Below are 21,078 nucleotides of genomic sequence, written 5' to 3'. Positions count from 1 at the left end.
TTATTTTTATGTGGTGCTGAGGACTGAACCTAGGGCCTCGCATATGCTAGGCGAGTGCTCTACGGCTAAGCCACAACCCCAGCCCTCAGTTTGCCAGGGCTGCTTAGGAGCCTGACTGAGAACTATGGGAGTCCGTGTTCATCCTACCCCTTTTCTTGCCCCTCAAAACAATACAGAATTTGCTTACTTAAAAAAGTGGTCAGCAACTTGCTAAGAATAGTTAGATTGTTAACTATTTGGTTTTAAAGAAAGATGACTATGGGTTGGGAAAGCATGAGAGGAAGGAAGTTGAGCGTCTTAGTACCTCAGCTACCCAGAGGTGAAGTTCAGACTAATTTAAGTAAGGTTGACAGGCACAACTGTTAGCCTGGGGGAATATGATCCCTTTAGAAACAAAATTTTGGCAAGAAAAGAAACCTTTTTTAAGCGATGGCTTTCAGCACCTGCACCCTTCGTTTAGCTCTGGAAGAAAGACAGCCAAGACAACAAGGAGAGACTGTTAGAATTTAGGCTCCTAAGAGCTATCACTAAACACAGATCACCCACAGTGTTAGTCTGGTTAAGAGCAAAAACAGACTGCTCAAAAAGTCAGGTTTTATAAGCAACAGTTCTAAGATTAAATTGCATTGGTTAAGGAAACACACACACTTACAAGAAATTAAATAACTGACCTTGCAGACAAAAATATTTCAATTAATAGTCCCATTTTTAAAAAACGGTCAATTTATTTTTCTATCCAATTCAATATCAATGATATATAAAAGGATACAAACAGATTATCATAAATATTTATAGGAAGATATGCAAAAACAATTACCAAGAAAAAAAATCCAGCAAAGTAAAAAATTTGTTGCTTGTCCATGTCCACTCAACTGTATAAGGTTATTCCAGGACAGTTTCCCAGTTCTCTGGGAAAGAAGTTTTGTGGCTTTACACCTTCCATGAGGGTCAAGACATAAGAGCTGATACAACAGTGTTGTGTACTGATAGCCAGAGGAAGGCTGCCCCCCACCACCCCCTCATACTAGGGATGGAACCCAGGGCTCTGGGCATACTGGACAAGTTCTCTACTACTGAGCTACATGTACAGCCTTTTTAAAATCTTTAATTTTTGAAACAGGGTCTGGCTAAGTTGCCCAAGCTGATCTCAAACTTATATTCCCCCTGCCTCAACCTCCAAAGTAGCTGGATTACAGTCAGGCGCCATGGCGCCGGGCTCCACAATTCTTCTTCAATGGAAGCAGAAGAGGCCTTGTCGCCCAAAATGCTTCAGTCAGGGGCAGTCAGGGAATATAAAAAGCTTATGGCTTTGCTACATGGAAGACAACAGTTCTCAGTTAACCTAGCCACAATTTTCTGGTCATGTATAAAAAAACTATCACATTTGAAATTTAACTTTCACATTCAAAAAAAGAGGTCAACTCAACCTCAGACACAAAGAGAGAAAAGAAAAAAAGAAAAACAAAACCTAACAATAGTCTATACCCAAACACTGACAATTGGGGAACTGTCTCATAAAGACACTTTCGAGGCCAGCAGGATTCATTTATAATTTGGCATGTGTTTGTTAAAGGGGGCCATAGGGCCTGGAGCTAAAATAGTCTATTGTAAAGATATAATACATCATTAAAGCAAACAAATGGTAGACATATATACACCACATTAAAGATTCATATACAATTCTGTGCTGACTCTAAAGGAAAAAATTGAGGAGAAATTAGAGGGGAAAAGATAATAGAAAAAGAATCACAAAGGAGCATTTTAGTCCGAAGCTAGTCCAATGAATTATTAGTACTTCTAATCTTTCCTCTCCAAAGAAGTTGATCTAATAAATTATAAAATTACCTCACTCACACTTGGGACATACTACATATTCCCAAGTACAGTAATCCTGCTCTCCTTTTGGTTTCACTTGCTATTTGATGACTAAGTTGTTTCTCACTTTAAAGATTTTCCTATTATATTTTAATTAGCCAATTAACACAGCAGAAGCCACTCCCTCTGTGAGGCCAGACAAGCTTTACAAAATAATTTGATCTAATGAAGATGAATGATGGGGAAGAAAGGGAAAGCTTCTTGGTTTTTCTTGCAAAACCTTTTCTCTCACTTGAAAAACTCTGCAATCACTTAATGTTCTGTTCCAGATAAAGAAAGCAAAACTAGTTGGGAAAATACCCATACACTTATTGTTTACTAGCATAATACAAAATAAATTCATACATGTTGGTCAATTGTTTTTCAAACTCCAAATGTGAATGTTTAATCTTGTAACTTAAGAACTGAATTTTTCCACATTCTTTATATATAGAGTTAGCATCTGTAAATTGAGACTTTTTTTAGACAATCATGCAAATTTAATTTGTCCCTGGAAACAAAAACACAACCTAACAGATTAACAAAATATGTCCTTTAGACAATATTTTTTTCTGTGAACTTTTCTCCACTGTTACCATTTTTATCCTTCAGTAAACAGAAACTACACTAAAAAGTTCCTGTATTTTGAATTTACAGAGAGCTAGACTCTTCAGAATAATTACAAAGACTATATCAAGGCAACCTATTTTAATTTCTGGACTGGCTCCACTCTTTTCAAAAGTAAATTCTAAAAAAAATTTGAGTTATTATTATTAAGTAATATGAGCTAGAGACATTTCTACTGCCATCGATGCTCCTATAAAATTGAATAAAGATTTTATTATACCACACACACAAAAAGCAATCGGTACAGAAGAGGCAGTTTTCGTTTTTCTGTTGAGAATTTCTTTCCATGATTTCTCCCATTAAAGTATAGTTTTCAAAGCAACCACCACGACAAAGGAAGCATCTAATTAGTCCATTTTCTTCTGATCCAAGAATGCTGAACATTTACTGTCCCATCTGTAGTTGTATCAGCAGTGTAATGAACACAGTTTATATTACTTAACTATTCTTTGAACTCCAAGAACTGTTGAAGTCTTTTCTGATGTTCTGCAGATGCTTGCACAGCACTAAATGAAACATAAATTCAAAGCATAAGCTTTATTTTACATTAAGCATATTAAGTGAACCACAGAGCACAGAGTCAATATTTTTCAAAACAATTAAAAATGAATAGAAATCTTCACTTATTTAGTACTTCTGAAAAAGTTGCATGGAAACCTTTTTTAATCTAATGAAGAAGAGGACTTGCATTCAGTAATGGTATGCTTCTACCTTCTAAGAGACCAGAGCAAATCAAAACTGACAAGTGAAGGCATCGATTTGAACCTGCTCTGCTGTGGAACCTGCTGTGCAGAGTTCCAGGCCTTGCAGTAGATTTTCTGGATTTTATTATTTTATTTAAACCAGATTCCAACATTATCTTTGAGTTGTAGAGTATTTGAATTGCCTTTAATATAAAATCCTTTAAACTAAAATGTTTGGTTAAAACACAATAGACTCCATTAATTGCTTTCAAAGGTAATGGCTTGGTGGTTTAGATTTACTTTTCCCTTTGAACATAAGTTATGTTTGGATGGGGACGCTGGGTTCTCACTGTACCCTCACCACCACAAAAATACATTACCTTGACAAAACTAGGGCAAATACACACTGAAACTCGTGTAAAACTTCCTTTTAAACTTTTGGAGAAAAATTGAATACAACAGAAAGATTCTGGTTTTCCAGTTCTTGAATAGTAATATAACATTGCTGAAGATAAAATTTCAGATAGCTAAGGTCACCACTTTTTAAAATACTTAAAGTCTTACGTTAATAATTTTGCTACAAACCATCCTAAAATGCCCTTTTCACATCTGTTTTCTTAAACCAATATATTCACCTCTGATGAAACCATTTCAAGTACCTCACTGTGCAAAGATGCATGCCCTCTAGGTATATGCCGGTGAAGCTGTCATCTCTAACTAAATGGCTCTGCACTCAACACTGAGTCTGTGGCTTTTCCTATCACTCTTCTCTCATCTAGAAGGTAGTGAACTCTCCTTTATGAACTGTCAGTAGTCTTAACTCCATCAGCAATTCTACCACTCAAGTAAATTTTGATACATTACAGGCTGGAAGTAAATAAAATTTGCCTAAAGTGAGGGTAAATGGGGCCGGGCGTGCGTGGTGTCATCACACACCTGAAATCCCAGGGGCCTGGGAGGCTGAAGCAGGAGGATCTTGAATTCAAAGCCAGCCTCAGCAACAGTGAGGCACTAAGCAACTCAGTGACACCTTGTCTCTAAATAAAATACAAAATAGGGTTGGGGGTGTGGCTCAGTGGTTGAGTGCCCTGGGTTCAATCTCCAATACAAAAACAAACAAACAAACAAAAAGTAAATGGCAGTAGGGTAGGTCAAAGGATACAAAGTAATAGATTTGTAGAATAAACAAGTCTACTGATGAAATGTAAAACATAAGGACTATAGTTAATAAAAAACTATAAGAAATTTTTGTTAAAGTAGATTTTAGTTACTCTTTTCAAGCATACAAAAAAACTATATGAGATGATAACTATATCAATTTGCTTCACTGTAGGAATCATTTTACTCTTTATGCATATCCATAGCATCATGTTATAAACCTCAAATATACCCAATAAAATTTAGTGAAAACAAAACAAAAAACGGGCAAACTGGTGCTGAATGAACGTCTCCAATGAGTAACTGGTCTAGGATAATTCCAGGGCTCAAGAGCTTATTTACACCTGGTTCTCAGAGGGGGAGCTTTAGGTTGTGAATAATTAGCTATTACACTAATAGTTGTTGTCACAATATATAATGTACAGTGGACTTCTGTCTAGCACCTGTGATCTCATTTTATCTGTGTCAACACCAAATGAAGTAAAGTGAGAGCTTAGGTAGCATAAGAAAGGTTCAGAGCTTAGGAGAGAAAATACAGCCTAGGAGCACAGACACTGTAGACAGAACTCAAGGATTAGCAAGATTATGGTCTAAATTCTAGTTTTGCAACCTATCTGTATAATCTTGGGCAAATCATTTTACCTCATTAGGTAACCTGCCCACAATCACAGGATAGTCAATGATGCAGCAGATACAAATCAAGATGTTTTAACTCCAGATGTAATATTCCTTCCTCCACACAATTCTGTCCTATATTCGTAAAAACTAAACTCTACTCATCAGTTTTAGTTCATATTTAAAATATGGCTCATCTCTAAGAAACCAAGATAGAATTTCATTCTCATAATTTTTCATCAGTTATCTACCCCTCTTTCTTATCTAAGAAATCTCCTTTTCTCCCTGATTTTGCACTATCATTATTATACATCATATCTATTTCCTTCTCTTAATTCAATGTTGAGTAGATTCTGATTGTATATCTATGTGCTAGTTTATACTATCGAGGTAAACCAGTGTTTATAGATAGAGAAAGGCAGATTTTTAAAAGTAAAAGATCTGATTTCAGGGGGCTGGGGTTGTGGCTCAGTGGCAGAACACTCGCCTAGCACATGCGAGGCCCTGGGTTTGCTCCTCAGCACCACATACAAATAAATAAAATAAAGGTATTGTGTCCAACTACAACTAAAAAATAAATATTAAAAAAAAAAGATCTGATTTCAGATTCATGTTCAAACATGCATAGACTGTGCTATCAGAGAAATTTTAATTTCTCTTTGCCTCAGTTTCCACATCTGTACAACTAGGATAATTTCTGTGCCTCACAACATCTTTAAGAAGATATAAATGAAAAATTGCAATACATGGCACAGGTGTAGAACCTGCTCAATAGATTATTGTTTGTTTCTAAATAAGTTAGTAAATGCCTTAATGACAGAGAATGATCCACAGCTCTTTTATATTCCCAGACAGAAGCAAAGTGTCCCATAACTACCTGCCACTACTTCTGCCTAGTATTAAGAAAGTAAAAGGGAATGTACTCTTGTTTCTAAACACAGGCAGTATGAGGAAGTCCTAAACTATGTATTGATTGCATACAGAAAAAAACAGAGCAATCTCTTATGCCCTCTACAATTTAATCATGATTTAGTTGATAAACTAGTACTCCTCATCATGCCTAGCTAGATTGTTTCATAAGAGCAACACAGTAAACATCAATGAAACTAAATATAAACAGGTCTGGCATTATGGTTCTTGTTTCTGAAGGTGTTGTGATCTGTCGGTGTTTTACCAGCGTGACTCACAAAGCACCACAAACACATTTATGGAATGTTCTGCTCGGCCCAGGTCTTAGCTTCCTGGCCAAAATGTAGAATTATTTTTAATATGCTTTTCTGGAAAGGTCCTCAGTTTTTTGTCTTATTTCTCCCTTGAGAATCTTTTGGCAAATATATATATATATATATATATATATATACACACACACACACACACACACATATTTTTATATACACATATATATTTTTTTTTAGTTGTTCATGAATCTTTTATTTATATGCGGTGCTGAGGTTTGAACTCAGGGCTTCACACATGCCAGGCAAGCACTCTACCACTAAGCCACTACTCCAGCCCTATATATTATAGTTATTTACATTTATTTATATATAAATATATATATTTACATACAATATATATACTTAGTTACTTTTTTTTTTTTTTTGAGAGAGAGAGAGAGAGAGAGAGAGAGAGAGAGAGAGAGAGAATTTTTCAATATTTATTTTTTAGTTTTCGGCGGACACAACATCTTTGTATGTGGTGCTGAGGATCGAACCCGGGCCGCACGCATGCCAGGCGAGCGCGCCACCGCTTGAGCTACATCCCCAGCCCCCTTAGTTACTATTTTTATAACTTTCTGTCTTCTCTTTTGTCATTTGAAAAAAATCCCCAAAGCTATGATAGACCAAATTCTTTTCTAGGAGGGGACTGAACCCAAGGGTGCTTACCCACTGCATCACATCCCCAACCTTTTTTAAGTTTGAAACAGGGTTTTGCTAAGTTGCTTAGGGCCTCACTAAGTTGCTGAGGCTGGTTTTGAACTTGCAATCCTCCTGCCTCAGCCTTCCAAACAGCTGGAATTACAAGTATGTGCCACCATGCCCAGCAACAGGTCAAATTTTTTAAGTCTAACTCCAAGCTATTAATTCACAGGGAGAACCATTAAGGCACCAAAAGAATACTTCAAATGTGAGTATTTGTAATTCTCATACCTATTCCGGGAACTCCTAAAACTGATAAACTTACTTCAGATGTTCACCAAATGTAGTAGTTATTCGATAGATGGCAGTTTTCAGTGATGCTCTGAATGCAAATCTTAATGTTTTATAAGAAGTGTCCACAAGGCTTCCTGAAATCCGGGGTGGTTTACTGGAAGCATGAGGAAGCTTGAAGTACTTGTCAACTGCCTAGACAAAAAATGAAAGAAAGAAAACACATTAGTTGAGCTTATCTAGAAAGTCAATCTAGCCCAACAAATAATGAGATTTTATTTTAGATATATATTCAGATCCACAGACATGTGTTTTTAGTGTGAAACAGTAACAACAGCTTGAAAAGCAATGCAGTGAAGAGAAGACTCAGCAACTCCAGCAGTTACCAGGCCCAGCAGAAGTCCAGACCTGCCCTATCAAGGGGAGCTGGAATTCAAGAGACTTAAAACTGCGAAGCTGAGAAGTGAAAATCTGATATTCTACTCTGTTAATGGTGGATGGCAAGAGTACCTTTACTATGGGTCTTAGGGAAAAATGATTTTAAAATATCTTTTAAATGCCAAAGGAAAATGATGTAATTTTTAAATGATATAGCTACATTAAGAGAAGAGAGAAGATGAAATATAAATGTGTTAATCTATTATTACAAGATAATGTTTAAAATGACAAGAGGTAACAGTATGAGCATATTATTTACAGTTATAGAGAAACTGCCAAAACAATGGAAAACAAAAATTATTAATATTACTTCTGCCTTAAAGTATCCTGTCTAGAAGGCCTGGCCCACAGTGTTCAGGGAGAATTCAACCCTATGTTTTTAAGTCCTGAAGCTGTCAGGATTCTCTTAGTCCACAGACCTGGTATTCTGTTCTCTAGAGGATAAACCACAGCCTGGAGAGGAGGAGGAGGAGCGAGCAGAGGATGATCTAATGGTTTTCAACCCTTTCACCCAAACTTCCTCATGTTGGTCCTGACCTTCCACCCTTGGTTCCAGAGGCACCCCGAAGTTTTCCCACTGCCAACTTGGGATTTGCCTCTGGAATCTGCTGGTGAGCCTTCTCAGCCACCTGCTTTCCAGCCTCACAGACTCTGCTGCTTGTTGCTTCCTCTCCTGTTTATGGATTTATATTTTTTATTTATTTTTTTAGTTGTCAGTAGATGTTTATTTTATTTATTTATATGCGGTGCTGAGAATTGAACCCAGTGCCTCACACATGCAAGAGGCAAGCACTCAGATGGGCTTGTGTGGTTCAGTGGTAGAGCACCAGCCTACCATGTGCAAGGCCCTAGGTTCCATCCTCAGCACCACATAAAAATAAATAAATAAAATAAAGGTATTGTGTCCATCTACAACTATTAAAAAAAAAAAAAAAAAAGACAAGCACTCTACCACTGAGCCACAACCCCAGCCCCATGGATTTGTATATTTTAATATCCTTTACCATAGTTTGGAAAACTTTTCTTTTCAACTTTCTTTTACACAGTTTTTGTTTGTTTGTTTGAAGTGCCAGGGATGGAACCCAGGGCCTCCCACATGCTAGGTAAGAGTTCTACCACCTAGCTATACCCCCAGCCCACTATACACCTTTCTCAGCATACCAGGAAAAATGGTGATCATCATTTCCCACCTGGGTCCAACAGACCCTTTTGAATTTTTACAGTCTAAAAAGTTATTTAGTCCTGGGTTTGATTCCTAGCACCACAAGGTTTTGTTTTGTTTTGGTTTTTAACTTTAAAAAGCACTTTCAGAAGTAAAAACGACAGGATAATGTAAGATAACTTTATAGAAATACATATAATATAAGCATAGCAAACACAAATTTTTATTCCATATTTTCCAGGTTTTGAAGATATACACAGCTGAAAAGGAAATACCCATCAACTGTCATACATAAGCCCAAACACATCCATTTTATAAATATTGATTTCAAACTGAAGATACATTTCTTTTTTTTTTTTAAAGAGAGAGAGAGAGAGAATTTTAATATTTATTTTTTAGTTTTCGGCGGACACAACATCTTTGTTTGTATGTGGTGTTGAGGATTGAACCCGGGTCGAACACATGGCAGGTGAGCGCGCTACCACTTGAGCCACATCCCCAGCTCCCATTTCTAACAGGTTTTAGTTCATCAAACTTCTACTTCTTTTTCTTGCATTTGCATCTTCAAAATGCAGTATTTTTGAAAATTTTTGACACGTCAGAAATTTTTTGAATAGAGCATAGCCATTTCCTTTGTGCTACAACTGCAAAACGTTTTCATTCTTAGGTTTATAAATACAAATTCAAATGATGGCTCCAGTGACTTCTTTTACTTCAACTCTCTTTTCTTCTTATTATTGATATACACATACCTTCCTCCAACATTTATTCCCCATCAACTGTAAATTTTGGTGCACAAGCATCACAAAAGATGAATGCTATCATGTGTCTCAGCAGAATAAATGATTCAAGTTATTATCACAAAATATTGTGGAATAAAATTCTTCCTCTTGAATGACTTAGTACATGAGAATATCACATATATTTCCCCTTTCTCCTTAGAAATATTTCTGCCATCACTTCTTGAGTTTGAAAAAAAATAAATCTAGAATATCATCATCTGAAGGTCTCATAGAATGAAAATTTTATATGATCAATTTCACTACCATCATTAAAGTCTAGAGATATGCTGTCCAATTCAATAACTATTAGCTACATGTAGCTATTGAGCACTTGAAATATGAGAGGTCTGAACGGACATGATATAAAGTAAAAAATATACAACAGATTTCTAAGATTTAGTGTGAAAAAGAATATACAATATCACATTATTAATTTTATATTGCTTATACGATAAAATTACATTTTAGATCTACTGGGTTAAATAAAATGTTACCAAAATGAATTCCACTTGTACTTTTTAATGTAACTATTAGAAGATGTAAATTTATCCAGTGGCTACATTATATTACTTTAGAAGAGAGCTGGTCTACAGTAGTCTCTTTGTACTTGTCTTCTGATTTGTCTAATTATTTTAATGTATTGGCAATTTTCTTTCCTTTACCATTGCAGGCAAAAAATTAAAAAATAAAAATCTGAATTATCAACTGTATTCAACAAAAGCTTTAAAAGCTTAAAAAAAAAACCAAAACCTTCCTCCAGTGTTGGGTATTGAATCCAGAGCCCAGTGTTGGTTATTGAACCCAGTACACTCTAGAGAGAGCTATATCCCTAGGCCTTCAGATTTCTTTCTTTTTTTTTTTTTATATTTATTTTTTACTTGTAGGTGGACACAATATCTTTATTTTATTTTTATGTGGTGCTGAGGATCGAACCCAGTGCCCCACACAGCGAGCACTCTACCACTGAGCCACAACCCCAGCTCCCCCTAGATTTCTTATATAGCTTTTCTTTTAAAAACCCATGTAGGGGGTTGGGGATTTAGCTTAGTGGCAGAGTGCTTGCCTAGCACATGCAAGGCCCTGGGTTCTATCCTCAGCCCTGGGGGGGGGGAAAAAAAAAGCTAAAAACCCATGTAATACTACATGATTTCATCATTTTTGTTTTATTAATCCTTCACCACTATTAAGAATAACTGATAAATAATAATAAAATAATTCCTAGGACAATTAAATAGCAAACTGTTTCAAGATATGAAAAATGTAAAATTACTAAGATCTCATAATACATCTTATCTTAGATTTAATAAGGGCCCAATGGACCTCCCCCTATTAGTAAACGTGAGAGAATTTTTTTGTGGGGGAGGTACTGGGGATTGAACTAAAGGGCACTCGACCACCGAGCCACATCCCCAACCCTATTTTGTATTTTATTTAGAGACAGGGTCTCACTGAATTGCTGAGTGCCTCGCTTTTGCTGAGGCTGCCTTTGAACTCCCAATCCTATCTCAGCCTCCCAGGCTGCTGGGATTACAGGCATGAACCACCATGCCCAGTGAGAGAATTCATTTGACTGAAATTTTTATAAGTAATTTTTCTTTTTTGTTTGAAAGACCTTAAGTAAAGAATAAACTCAAAAAAAAAAAAATCAATCTTTACAAAACTGCACAAAATAAATTAGGTCCAACAGACTCTAATGGTAGAAAAGTTAAATGGAAGAGGCAAGCTAACTATCAGTTTGGTGCTAATTGTCCTTAACACCTCTCTGATCCTCACAAATCTCCTTCAGCAAAAAATGTAGACATCTAGAATTTAGAATTATTGACCTTTCTCACTTTAGCTGCTCTACCTTCAATTCTGAAATCCAAAAAGATCCGAAAACAAACAAATGTTTGTTACTCCTTTGGTCATAGAAATTGGCCTGACCTGAACTCATCTGGCAGTAAAACCCGACCTGAGTTGACCCAGACTATTTAGTCTTTATCCCTCTCAATATTTCACTGGAGAAATGCATCTGTTTATATGATTAAGGGAATTTTACCTTAGATTAATATACTATGTTACATTTTCTAAATTAAAAAAAGTCTTAATGTTGAAATATATGATAGGTTTTTTTTAAAAAGGGACTAAGGACCTGTGTTCTATCTGTAACAAAGCAAACTGTTTTCCTTTTACAATAGTGATAAGTTAATTTATGTTAAAAATGAAATATTTACTTTAATTTTGGTATTAGGAATTAACCCCAAGAGTGCTTCACCACTGAGCTACATCTCTAATTCACTTTATTTTTTTTTTAGAGTGGCTAAGTTGCTCAGGTTGGCCTTGAACTTACCATCCTCATGTTTCAGCATCCAGAGTCACTGGGATTACAGGCATGCAAACCATGCCCAGCAAAAATGAATGATTAAAAACATTAAGTAAACAAAAGGCCAGGAAAATAAAACAAGATTAACATTATGACAAGGTATGTGGTAAGAAATTGTTAAGGCCAAATTTATGAAGGCAATATATGAATATCTCAAATGTAGGAAGCAATGGCTTTATAATATTCAATTTAAAATTCCAAAACCTTATACTTTGGCTCTTCTAAAGCCTAAAGAGGGGCTGCTATTACAAAAACCGGAACGTTTTTGCCCACTTATATCTACATGCAGTAGTACATGAACAAAAGCCAAAATAAAAAGAAAACTCTGCTCTCCTCTGAATATTCATCTATCACTGTCATTAACAAGCTCCCCCTGTGCAAAGCTGTGAGATTCCCTGGTCTCAAAGATCCTATTTATAATGTAGTTAAAAATAAAGTCTTACCCCCAACAAAAAGAGAAAAATTTAAAAATAAAAATAAAAAAGGCTTACCTCCAATAAAGCCAGAATCCCAATGAGAAATATGAAGGATAAGAGCTAGGCTTTGTTACTGAAAATGATGGCTACAGAGAAGTTCCTCACCCTCAGCACTACTGACATCTTGGACCGAGTGACTCTTGTGGGGCTGCCCTATGCACTACAGGGTGTTCAGCAGCATCCCCAGCCTCTACACAGCAGATGGCAGATCTCCTAGCTGTGCAAATCAGAAGTCTTTTCAGACATTGCCAAACATCTCCTGACAAGATAAAATGGCTCCTGGTTGAGCACTATATTCTTACCGAGAATAATAATAGAAATAGTGATGATGATGATGATGATGATGATGATAGCTAAATTTATTGACTGCAATTACAGTCTATCAGAAACTTAGTTAACTGCTTTATATGCATAGTCTCATTTAAATAATTTGCTAATGAAGACACACATAAAACCTAAAAAGCACTTGCTGCATTTTGTCTAATTAGATGTTTTTTTATAACAGTACTTGCTATTTTCATTGTATACCTAACATCTGCAAGACAGCATTCTAGACCCTTTATAGATATTATTGCTAATTCTCACAATAACTCTGCAAGTTACTATAGGTTGAGTATCCTTAATCCAAAAATCAGAAATCCAAAACATTCTAAAATCTGAAATGTTCCAAAATCCAAATTTTATACTCAAAATCTGAAAAACTCAAAAATCTGAAACACTTTTAGTCCTAAGTATTCCAAAAGGGATACTTGACCTGTATTTCCATTTTACAGATGAAGAAACTGATCTCAGAAAGTTAAATAAATCACTCTACTTGGTCATTCAGAAAGTAGTGAAGCTCTCCTGAAGGTGAACTTGGCATCTGTCTATCACTGTCTCCTAGACTGCTTGTTTCCTGTGTTAACAGCAACACTTAAAAACAAAAACAGAACAAAACTTTCTTTTAACCTGAGAGCTCTTTTCTTCTATATGAGAATTCTGTCATACAACATACCAATAACAACAAAGTAATAAAAGCTAACATTTACTGAACATTTAATATGGATCAAGCACCCCATGTGCTTTACAGAGATGATCTCATTCATTATTCACAACCCCATAAGTTCCATCAACCCCATTTTCCAGATAGATAGAGAAACTGATGTTATTAATTCAACAATGTACTTTTTTCTCTTACATTTTATAATTTCTGAAATGGAAGCATATCTTTCAATTAATAGCAATTTATATCCAAACAAATGTGGTAAATTTCTTTTCCAAGACTTCACAAGGAAGTAGTAGGAGTTGGAATTCAGATATGTCTGGCCAGACCTCACACTTTGGCACTTTTGCCACACTGCCATTCCATCTTAAGGAAAGAGGCTAAGGAGCTAGAGATGTAACTCAGTGGTAGAGCCCTTGCCTAGCATGCGGAGGGTACTGGGTTCATTTCCCAGCACTACAAAGAGAGAGAGAGAGAGAGAGAGAGAGAGAGAGAGAGAGGGAGAAGAAAGGAGGTTAAAAAATGCATACCCTGCCAGTCCCTCAAGAGATAAGCTGATTTGGTAGACTGCTAAGATTTAAGGTGAAAAAAATCTGGTTTCTAATTCTGACTCAATCATTTACTAGATATAATCTTGAATAAATCATACCAATAAGTCTAGTAAGTTTCTAAGACTATATCACACATGATAAGCCTTGTTATAAACCCATAGGGTTATTTCAAAAATCTTTGTAAAGCATTTCTTTTAAAGTACTACACAAATGTAGGCCAAGCAGCATTAAATTCTAGGGAAACAAAGAATAGACTCTGGGGCTGGGGATGTGGCTCAAGCGGTAGCAGCGCTCGCCTGGCATGCGTGCAGCCCGGATTCGATCCTCAGCACCACATACAAACAAAGATGTTGTGTCTGCTGAAAACTAAAGAATAAATATTAAAATTCTCTCTCTCTCTCTCTCTCTCTTTCAAAAAAAAAAAAAAAATAGACTCTGATCTGTAGAATATTGGTCAAGAGTCTATGGTCCTTCAAACTTAAAGCTCTGACCCTCAAGAATAACCCCCTCCCTTTAGAGCTCCCTTCTAACCTGTACACTCTCAAGAAACCCATTAATGACCTCAAAAGCCTCCTTCTATCCCCTACTTGCAAGACTATCTTAGATTCACCTGTTATGTTCTCTGATCATTCTGCATTTCTATACACTGTGGCCTTATTACAATTGTAGTTGGTTCTTGGTATGACTCTGTTTTACAGTCTGCAAGCTCCTAAAGGGCACAAACCAGTTCTTTTTCCATTCTGTACTTAGCGTATGCTAACAGCTTAATAATTAAATATTTACTGGATGAAAAAATCTGTGAATGGCATAAAGGTAAACTTTAATATTCCAAGCAGATCAAAATTTGACCTTCAAATGATGAGGCAAAAAAAATACATAACAGGGGCCAAGCGCGGTGACGCACCCCTGTAATCCCAGCATCTCAGGAGACTGGGGCAGGAGGATCCTGAGTTCAAAGCCAGTCTGAGTAACTTAGTAAGGCCCTAAGCAACTCAGCAAGACCCTGTCTCTAAATAAAATATTTTTAAAAAGTGGGGTGGCTGGGGATGTAGCTTAATGGTTAAACGCCCCTGGGTTCAATCCCTAGTACTAAATACACACACACACACACACACATAATATAAATAACAGGGCTGATCTACATCAACATGACACTGACCTTTCAAAGAAAACAAGGCTTTCTAAAATATTTAAACATATTCTGAAGATAAAAAAAAGTACTGAAAATAAACAGTGGTGAAATACTAATGCCACAGAACTATCCACTGAAAAACTGGAGAAAATGGTATATTTTATGTTAAGGATATTCTATCACAATTTAAAATTTTTAATTAAAAAATAACATTTTGATCCCCAATGTTTTATTCATAAAGACTCTTTATAAGGACAATAAAAAAAATATTGTGAACTTCCACAGGATATTAGCTGTTCTCCATCACTGTTGGAGGAAATAACAATCATGAATTCAGTAATGCTTTCAAATAAATTTGCATTTTAACTAATCAAAATAGCACATAGAAACCTCTGAAAAATAGGTGCAGATGTGTCAAGACACACATTAATTATTCAGATGACAGTAACCTGTGTGTGGACTCAAGCGCCCCTAATAATAATTGTGATCTCCCAGGTGGCCAGGCCACTGGCAGGAATGAGTGCTTGAGATATCCATCACTTCTTTCCTGGCCCACTGAATAGTTTGAAGAGTGAAAGGCTGCCCTTTTCCTTTCACAGTTTGCCTTTAATGATTCACAGTGAAATGGGTGATGTTATTGATACTGAGAAGTAAAACAAAAGAACAGAACAGTCCAATACAATTGTTCGTTCGTAGCGCCCAGGAGCTGGTATTGCACAACTTAAATTACAGAGATACTCAGAATTATTTTCTTCACCAAGAGCAAGTATCCCTTTAAATCAAAGAACATAAAACCAAAAACATATAACATCACAACCCTACCCTCAAATAACAGGGCCATCGGGATCATTATAATCAACACATTACATCAGAACTGTCACTCAATTCAGGACCCAGAAAAGAGGTTTTTGCTCACTTAACCTGAAATGAAGCAATCCAGCAGTCACCCAACAAGCATTTAATAAGAACCTGTCACCAGGTACCAAATCAGATGCTGGGAATACAGAAATGAGACGAGGTCTCTGCCTCTGCTCCAGTAATACAGGAGACAGTAGAAACAAAGACAATAAAGTGCTGACAGGAGTTAGAGAGCTAAGTCAAGCTGATGGAGAAAAATATGTTCTCCGCAAAGAAGGAAAGAAAAGGCACTATGCACTGAGTTAAGAGTTAGACTAGGAAAATACAATATACTTTTGGGGAAACTGAACTGTCCATGGTGTAAGCACAGGGCTAATGGGAAGAATGGCAGAGTGGCTGGAGTCAGAACATGAAGGATATCAGTTAAAGGTTAGTAGAGACAAAAGGCCACAGTAATAATTCAGAACAGAAGTGCCAAGAGCCTAAAGTAAAGCTGAGACAGTAGGCAAGGGCAAAACAATAGAGCAGTGGTGGGTACAGGTGGAGTTTTACCAGATGGCGCAGCTGAAAAACCTTAGGTCAAGGAAGTTGAAGGAATTGACACGGAGACCCAAAAACAGAGGGGTAACAGTCTGAGAATAAGGGATAAAAGTTACATATTTATCTTTACTAAGCTCTAAATTAAAACACTGCACTTGTTTTAATTACAAATGCAATTAAATTTAATTACTGTACCATTAACAGTTCTATGACTTAGACCAACAGAAATCACCATATCTTTCTATTATATTACTATTCTACAATGACCTTGAAATACCATTCATTTTATTACTACTTCAAAATGGTATTATTAGATCACTGACAGATTTGCTATTTAATGCAATTTACAAGCACATATTACTATATCACAACCTTAAGACCTTGATAATTACATTTCAATACAAATGGATTTCCTTTCTAATCCTAAGTACTTTATGTATAAGAACATTATTCTGAGAGTTCATGGGCTTCAGTAGACATCCAAAGACACAAAAATATTTAAAGACTTTGGCTTAGAGGGTAGAATCCTGGAGTCCCAGGCTCTGGAAATGCAACATTCAGGAGATAATGAGGTCGTGTGATAGCTGTGGGTTGAGAGGGCATACAAATGATTAGTGAAGAGAAGGAAATCAGAGGCCAGTGCAGCCAAGATATAGATGATTGTCCAGCACTGAATTGCTCATTACAATCAGTCAGGATGGAGGACAGGTGAGCTAGTGTGCAAAACCTGCTGACTAAAGAGTACAACAAAAGGCTGACTGTGATGTGGTGCAGGAGAAAACAGACTCCACAGCCTCACATGAAGAGGGCTTTAACACTCAGAGGCTAAGTACCACTGCTTAAGTACCTATCATCTAGTTCTTTGTTCCTTTGACCTCTTCTAAACATCCCAAAATAAGCCTCTTTGCTTCTTTCTACTTTACTCCTCAAAAGTAATTTTTCCATCCCAACTCCTCTGTTTCCAAGTACATGAGGCCTGACTTCTTGACAAACCTGGAATTGTCACCTTCCTACCCAAATGACTACAATGAAAAAACAGATTGCTTTCCTTCTAATTAACTAGAAATTTGATGGTGGTGGGATGAAAACAATAATTTCAATGTAGAAAACTTCTAGGGAAGGTAGTGTAATCTGTGAAATCAATTCAGTTAGTTTCAATCAACATGGTTTTTTCTCCCTTCAATGAAATAGAAGGGAAAATGTTAAAATTCACTGCACACACTAAAGGGAAGTACTATACCAGGAACCTTGTTTCTGTTACACACACACACACACACACTCAGTTAGTTGAATATAAACACCTGCAGATCAGAGTCCAAAAAGTTTCAGGGGTAGAACTGTTCTCTCTCAAGAAAGAATCCTTTGGGGGAATAGAAGTCAGGGGTTGGATAAGACAAGATGGTAAATTCAGGAAGAATAAAGGGATATGGTTCTGCAGCTTTTTCCTGCTCTATTACATGGCTAACACCCTGCAATCAGACCAGGTTTGCACCCCAGATCATCAATGAGACCTGTATGTGAGATAAAGGTAAGTCACTGCACTTCTGAGTCTCTCTCATTTGTAAAAGAGCTCAATTACCTCCATTTTGCTTACTTTGCAAGACATTAATAAGGATGACTCTATGAGAACTAACAGACAACATGTTCAAGTCATGGTTACCCTACTGTATGGTTAGACAAGCCAAGTATTCGAAGGAAAATACTGAAAACAACCATGTGGACATACACATCTCAAATAATATATCTGAGAAAGTGGGCACAAATAATACTTAAAAATAAAATCACTATTTTTGACGAGTAAGACTTTCTAAGAGGTAAAATAGCTGTTACAATTATACTGATGTGGCTTTGTCATTAAAGTATGTTGATTTTTAGTCCTTTGGGTATAAACTGAGGAGTGGGATAGCTGGGTCAAATGGTGGTTCCCTTCCAAGTTTCCTGAGGAATCTCTTCACTGCTTTCCAGAGTGGTTGCACCAATTTGCAGTCCCACGAGCAATGTATGAGTGTACATACATGCTCATCAACACTTACAATATACTTTTTTTCCTATAAGATTTATACAATTAAAAGTCTTCTCTTCCTGCTGCATTTTAGATTGTAATTTTCTAAGGGTGAAAATAATATCATTACCTTAATTTCCAATGTTTGGTTACTCAATAAATAAATATGATACATAAATAAAAAAGCTGGGGAGGTGAGCAGAATAACCTCTCCCTACACCCAACTTACAGACTGCTTACCTCCTGCAGTGTTAACAAAGTATTAAGGATAGCTGGTAATGTTGTCTGAACAACTCCAAATCTATCTTCTGTAAATGATGCTGCTACTAAGTGTGATAGACCTCAAAGAAAAAAGAGAAAAAGTTAAATGTGCATCAAAATTAGGCCAATCTATCTGCAATACATTTATCTGAAATAAGATTAATATTCCGAATATAAAAAGAACTATAAATAAAGAGGGGGCAATTCAATAACAAATAGGCAAAAGATGGGAATCAACACTAAAAAAAAGCATTCAACTGCCTTAGTCATGAATAAGTGGTCAAAGTTTCTGATTTAATTCTATCAGGGAATTTTTTTTTTTTTTTTTTTAAATAAATGGAGTTATAGCTGGGGATGGTGGTGCATGCCTATAATCCCAGCTACTTGGGAAGTTAAAGGCAGGAGGATCACAACTTCAAGGTCTGCCTGGGAAACTTAGCAAGACACTATACCAAAATAAAAAATAAAAAGGCCTGGAGATGTAGCTGAGAAATAGAACACTCCTAGCTGGGTGTGGTAGTGTATATCACAGCAGCTCAGGAGGCTGAGGCAAGAGGATGGCAAGTTCAAAGCCAGTCTCAGTAACTTAGTGAGGCTCTGAACAGTTTACCAAGACTCTGTCTCAAAATAAAATATAAAAAGGGCTGGGGATATGAATCAGTGGTTAAGCATCCCTGGGTTTAATCCACAGTACTAAAATTAAAACAAAATATATCGAGATGTGATAAATGCTTGGAAGAACAAAGGATTAGTGACAACTGTTTGAATACTTTTCACAGAATGGTCAGAAAGTCCGCTCTCAGAGTCACTTAAGCATTGGGAAGGTAGTAAGGGTAGTGTCTATAAGATGAAAAAAAAAAAAAACAGACCTTTAGAGATGTGGGGTACTGGGAATTGGTCCAGGGCTTCATGTATGCTAGTCAAGCTCTCTACCACTGGGCTACATTCCTAGCTACATTCCTACTTGTAATCTTCCTGCCTCAGCATCCCAAATAGCTGGGATCACAGGTGTGCATGCTGGTACTTGACAAGAAACAATTCTTTAACAATTAAGTTTTCTTATTTAACATAAGTTAAAAATAATCTGAGGCTGGGTAGAGCACTTGTCTCGCACATTCGAGACCCTGGGTTCGATCCTCAGCACCACATAAAAATAAACAAATAAAATAAAGGTATAAAAAAGAATTAAAAAAAAATAATCTGTTGGTTGAATATTTTGAGGTACAGAAAGATATGAATGAATCCCAGACTCAATTTCTCTGCTTATTTATGATAAAAATTTTTTGTCCAAATCAAAATACACCTAGGACTGGGCTGTATAATTCAGTAGCAGAGCTTGCCTATCATGGGGATGGCCTTGGGTTTAATCCTCACCAGTACAAACAAAACAAAACAACTTAAATATCTAAGAAAATATTTATGTATGTTATACATACAAAAACAACTTAAATATCTAAGAAAAGTGATCTATATAAAACAAAGATATTAAAAATGCGCCTGAAAAATATGAAGATTGAGATCAAAGTCCAGAAATGACTTTTCATGGATTATACTTCATTATTTGACAGATAATTAAAATCACAGTTACAGTTCACAGAGATTGCTTACCTTCTAATGCCCAAATATGCATTTGGGCATCTGAAAACACAGCCTGAATTGAGGCCTCTGGATGCTACCAATAAATAAATAAATAAATAATTAAAATAAGATCCTATGGGCAAAAACTATGGATCATTTTACCAACAGTACAAACTATTAAGAATTAAAATCTGAAATAAATTCTTATACAATTTAACTACACAAAAAAAGCATCCTACCCCAACTTCTTGTGACCCTTCCCAAATCTCTACATGTCTATGTGCCTCAGTTTCTCATTTAAAATGTCATGTGTGTTGAACCCACCTCAGAGGATAAGGACAGAGATCACTTAAGAGAAGAGTTACAAAAGCTCTTTTTAAACCGTAAGATTTTTTAAATACATATTATCTCTCTGAAATTGTCTATTTTCAACTCCCCTCCAAAGAAAAATCACCCCATCTTCTTTAATATATCAGGGTAAGATACTGTGGCGTAACAATTGCCCACTTAAACAAATCCTGGCTTTACTTACATGCCCAATGAAGACTATAAAGTACAACATAACAAACTATTAAGTTACATTTCTCAATATCAAACAACAGTATCTATAACTCTCTATCATATAACAAATCCACTTGCAAAATTAAAATCAAAGCAGGCATTCATTCCCAAGAGAAAAGGAGGTTTTGGTTAGGGTCAACACTCACTATGTACCTCAGGTTTCCTTGAGGACAGAAAGACCTATCTCACAGAAAAGCTGTTATAATTCAAAAGAAGGGATTTAAGTGAAAAAGCACAACATATATGAAAGACATTTAAGGGGAGTTTTCTTCTCCTTCTTCTGAAACCAAGCACTGAAGTAAAACA

The 21,078-nt window shown here is 36.2% G+C and overlaps 1 protein-coding gene across 2 annotated transcripts in view; it reads right to left on the bottom strand.

Annotated features, from left to right (window-relative positions):
• Window positions 1–2,674: 2,674 nt before the first annotated feature.
• The window catches only part of Ndc1 (NDC1 transmembrane nucleoporin), a 48,669-nt gene continuing 30,265 nt past the window's right edge, over window positions 2,675–21,078 (bottom strand). The window contains exons 15-18 of one of the 2 annotated variants that reach the window (XM_076862713.2): window positions 20,242–20,305; window positions 18,613–18,713; window positions 7,122–7,282; window positions 2,675–2,987 (exon numbers count right to left, since the gene is read on the bottom strand). In XM_076862713.2, coding sequence (XP_076718828.2) covers window positions 2,924–2,987; window positions 7,122–7,282; window positions 18,613–18,713; window positions 20,242–20,305 — 390 coding nt within the window. In that variant the 3' untranslated portion in view covers window positions 2,675–2,923. Of the gene's footprint in view, window positions 2,988–7,087; window positions 7,283–18,612; window positions 18,714–20,241; window positions 20,306–21,078 lie in introns of both variants that reach the window. The other variant, XM_076862714.2, reaches the window with a different exon arrangement.

The sequence above is a fragment of the Callospermophilus lateralis genome, chromosome 7 (assembly GCF_048772815.1).
Source record: "Callospermophilus lateralis isolate mCalLat2 chromosome 7, mCalLat2.hap1, whole genome shotgun sequence".
In the NCBI taxonomy this organism is placed as follows: Eukaryota; Metazoa; Chordata; class Mammalia; order Rodentia; family Sciuridae; genus Callospermophilus; species Callospermophilus lateralis.
This window is presented reverse-complemented; position numbering and strand designations above follow the sequence as displayed.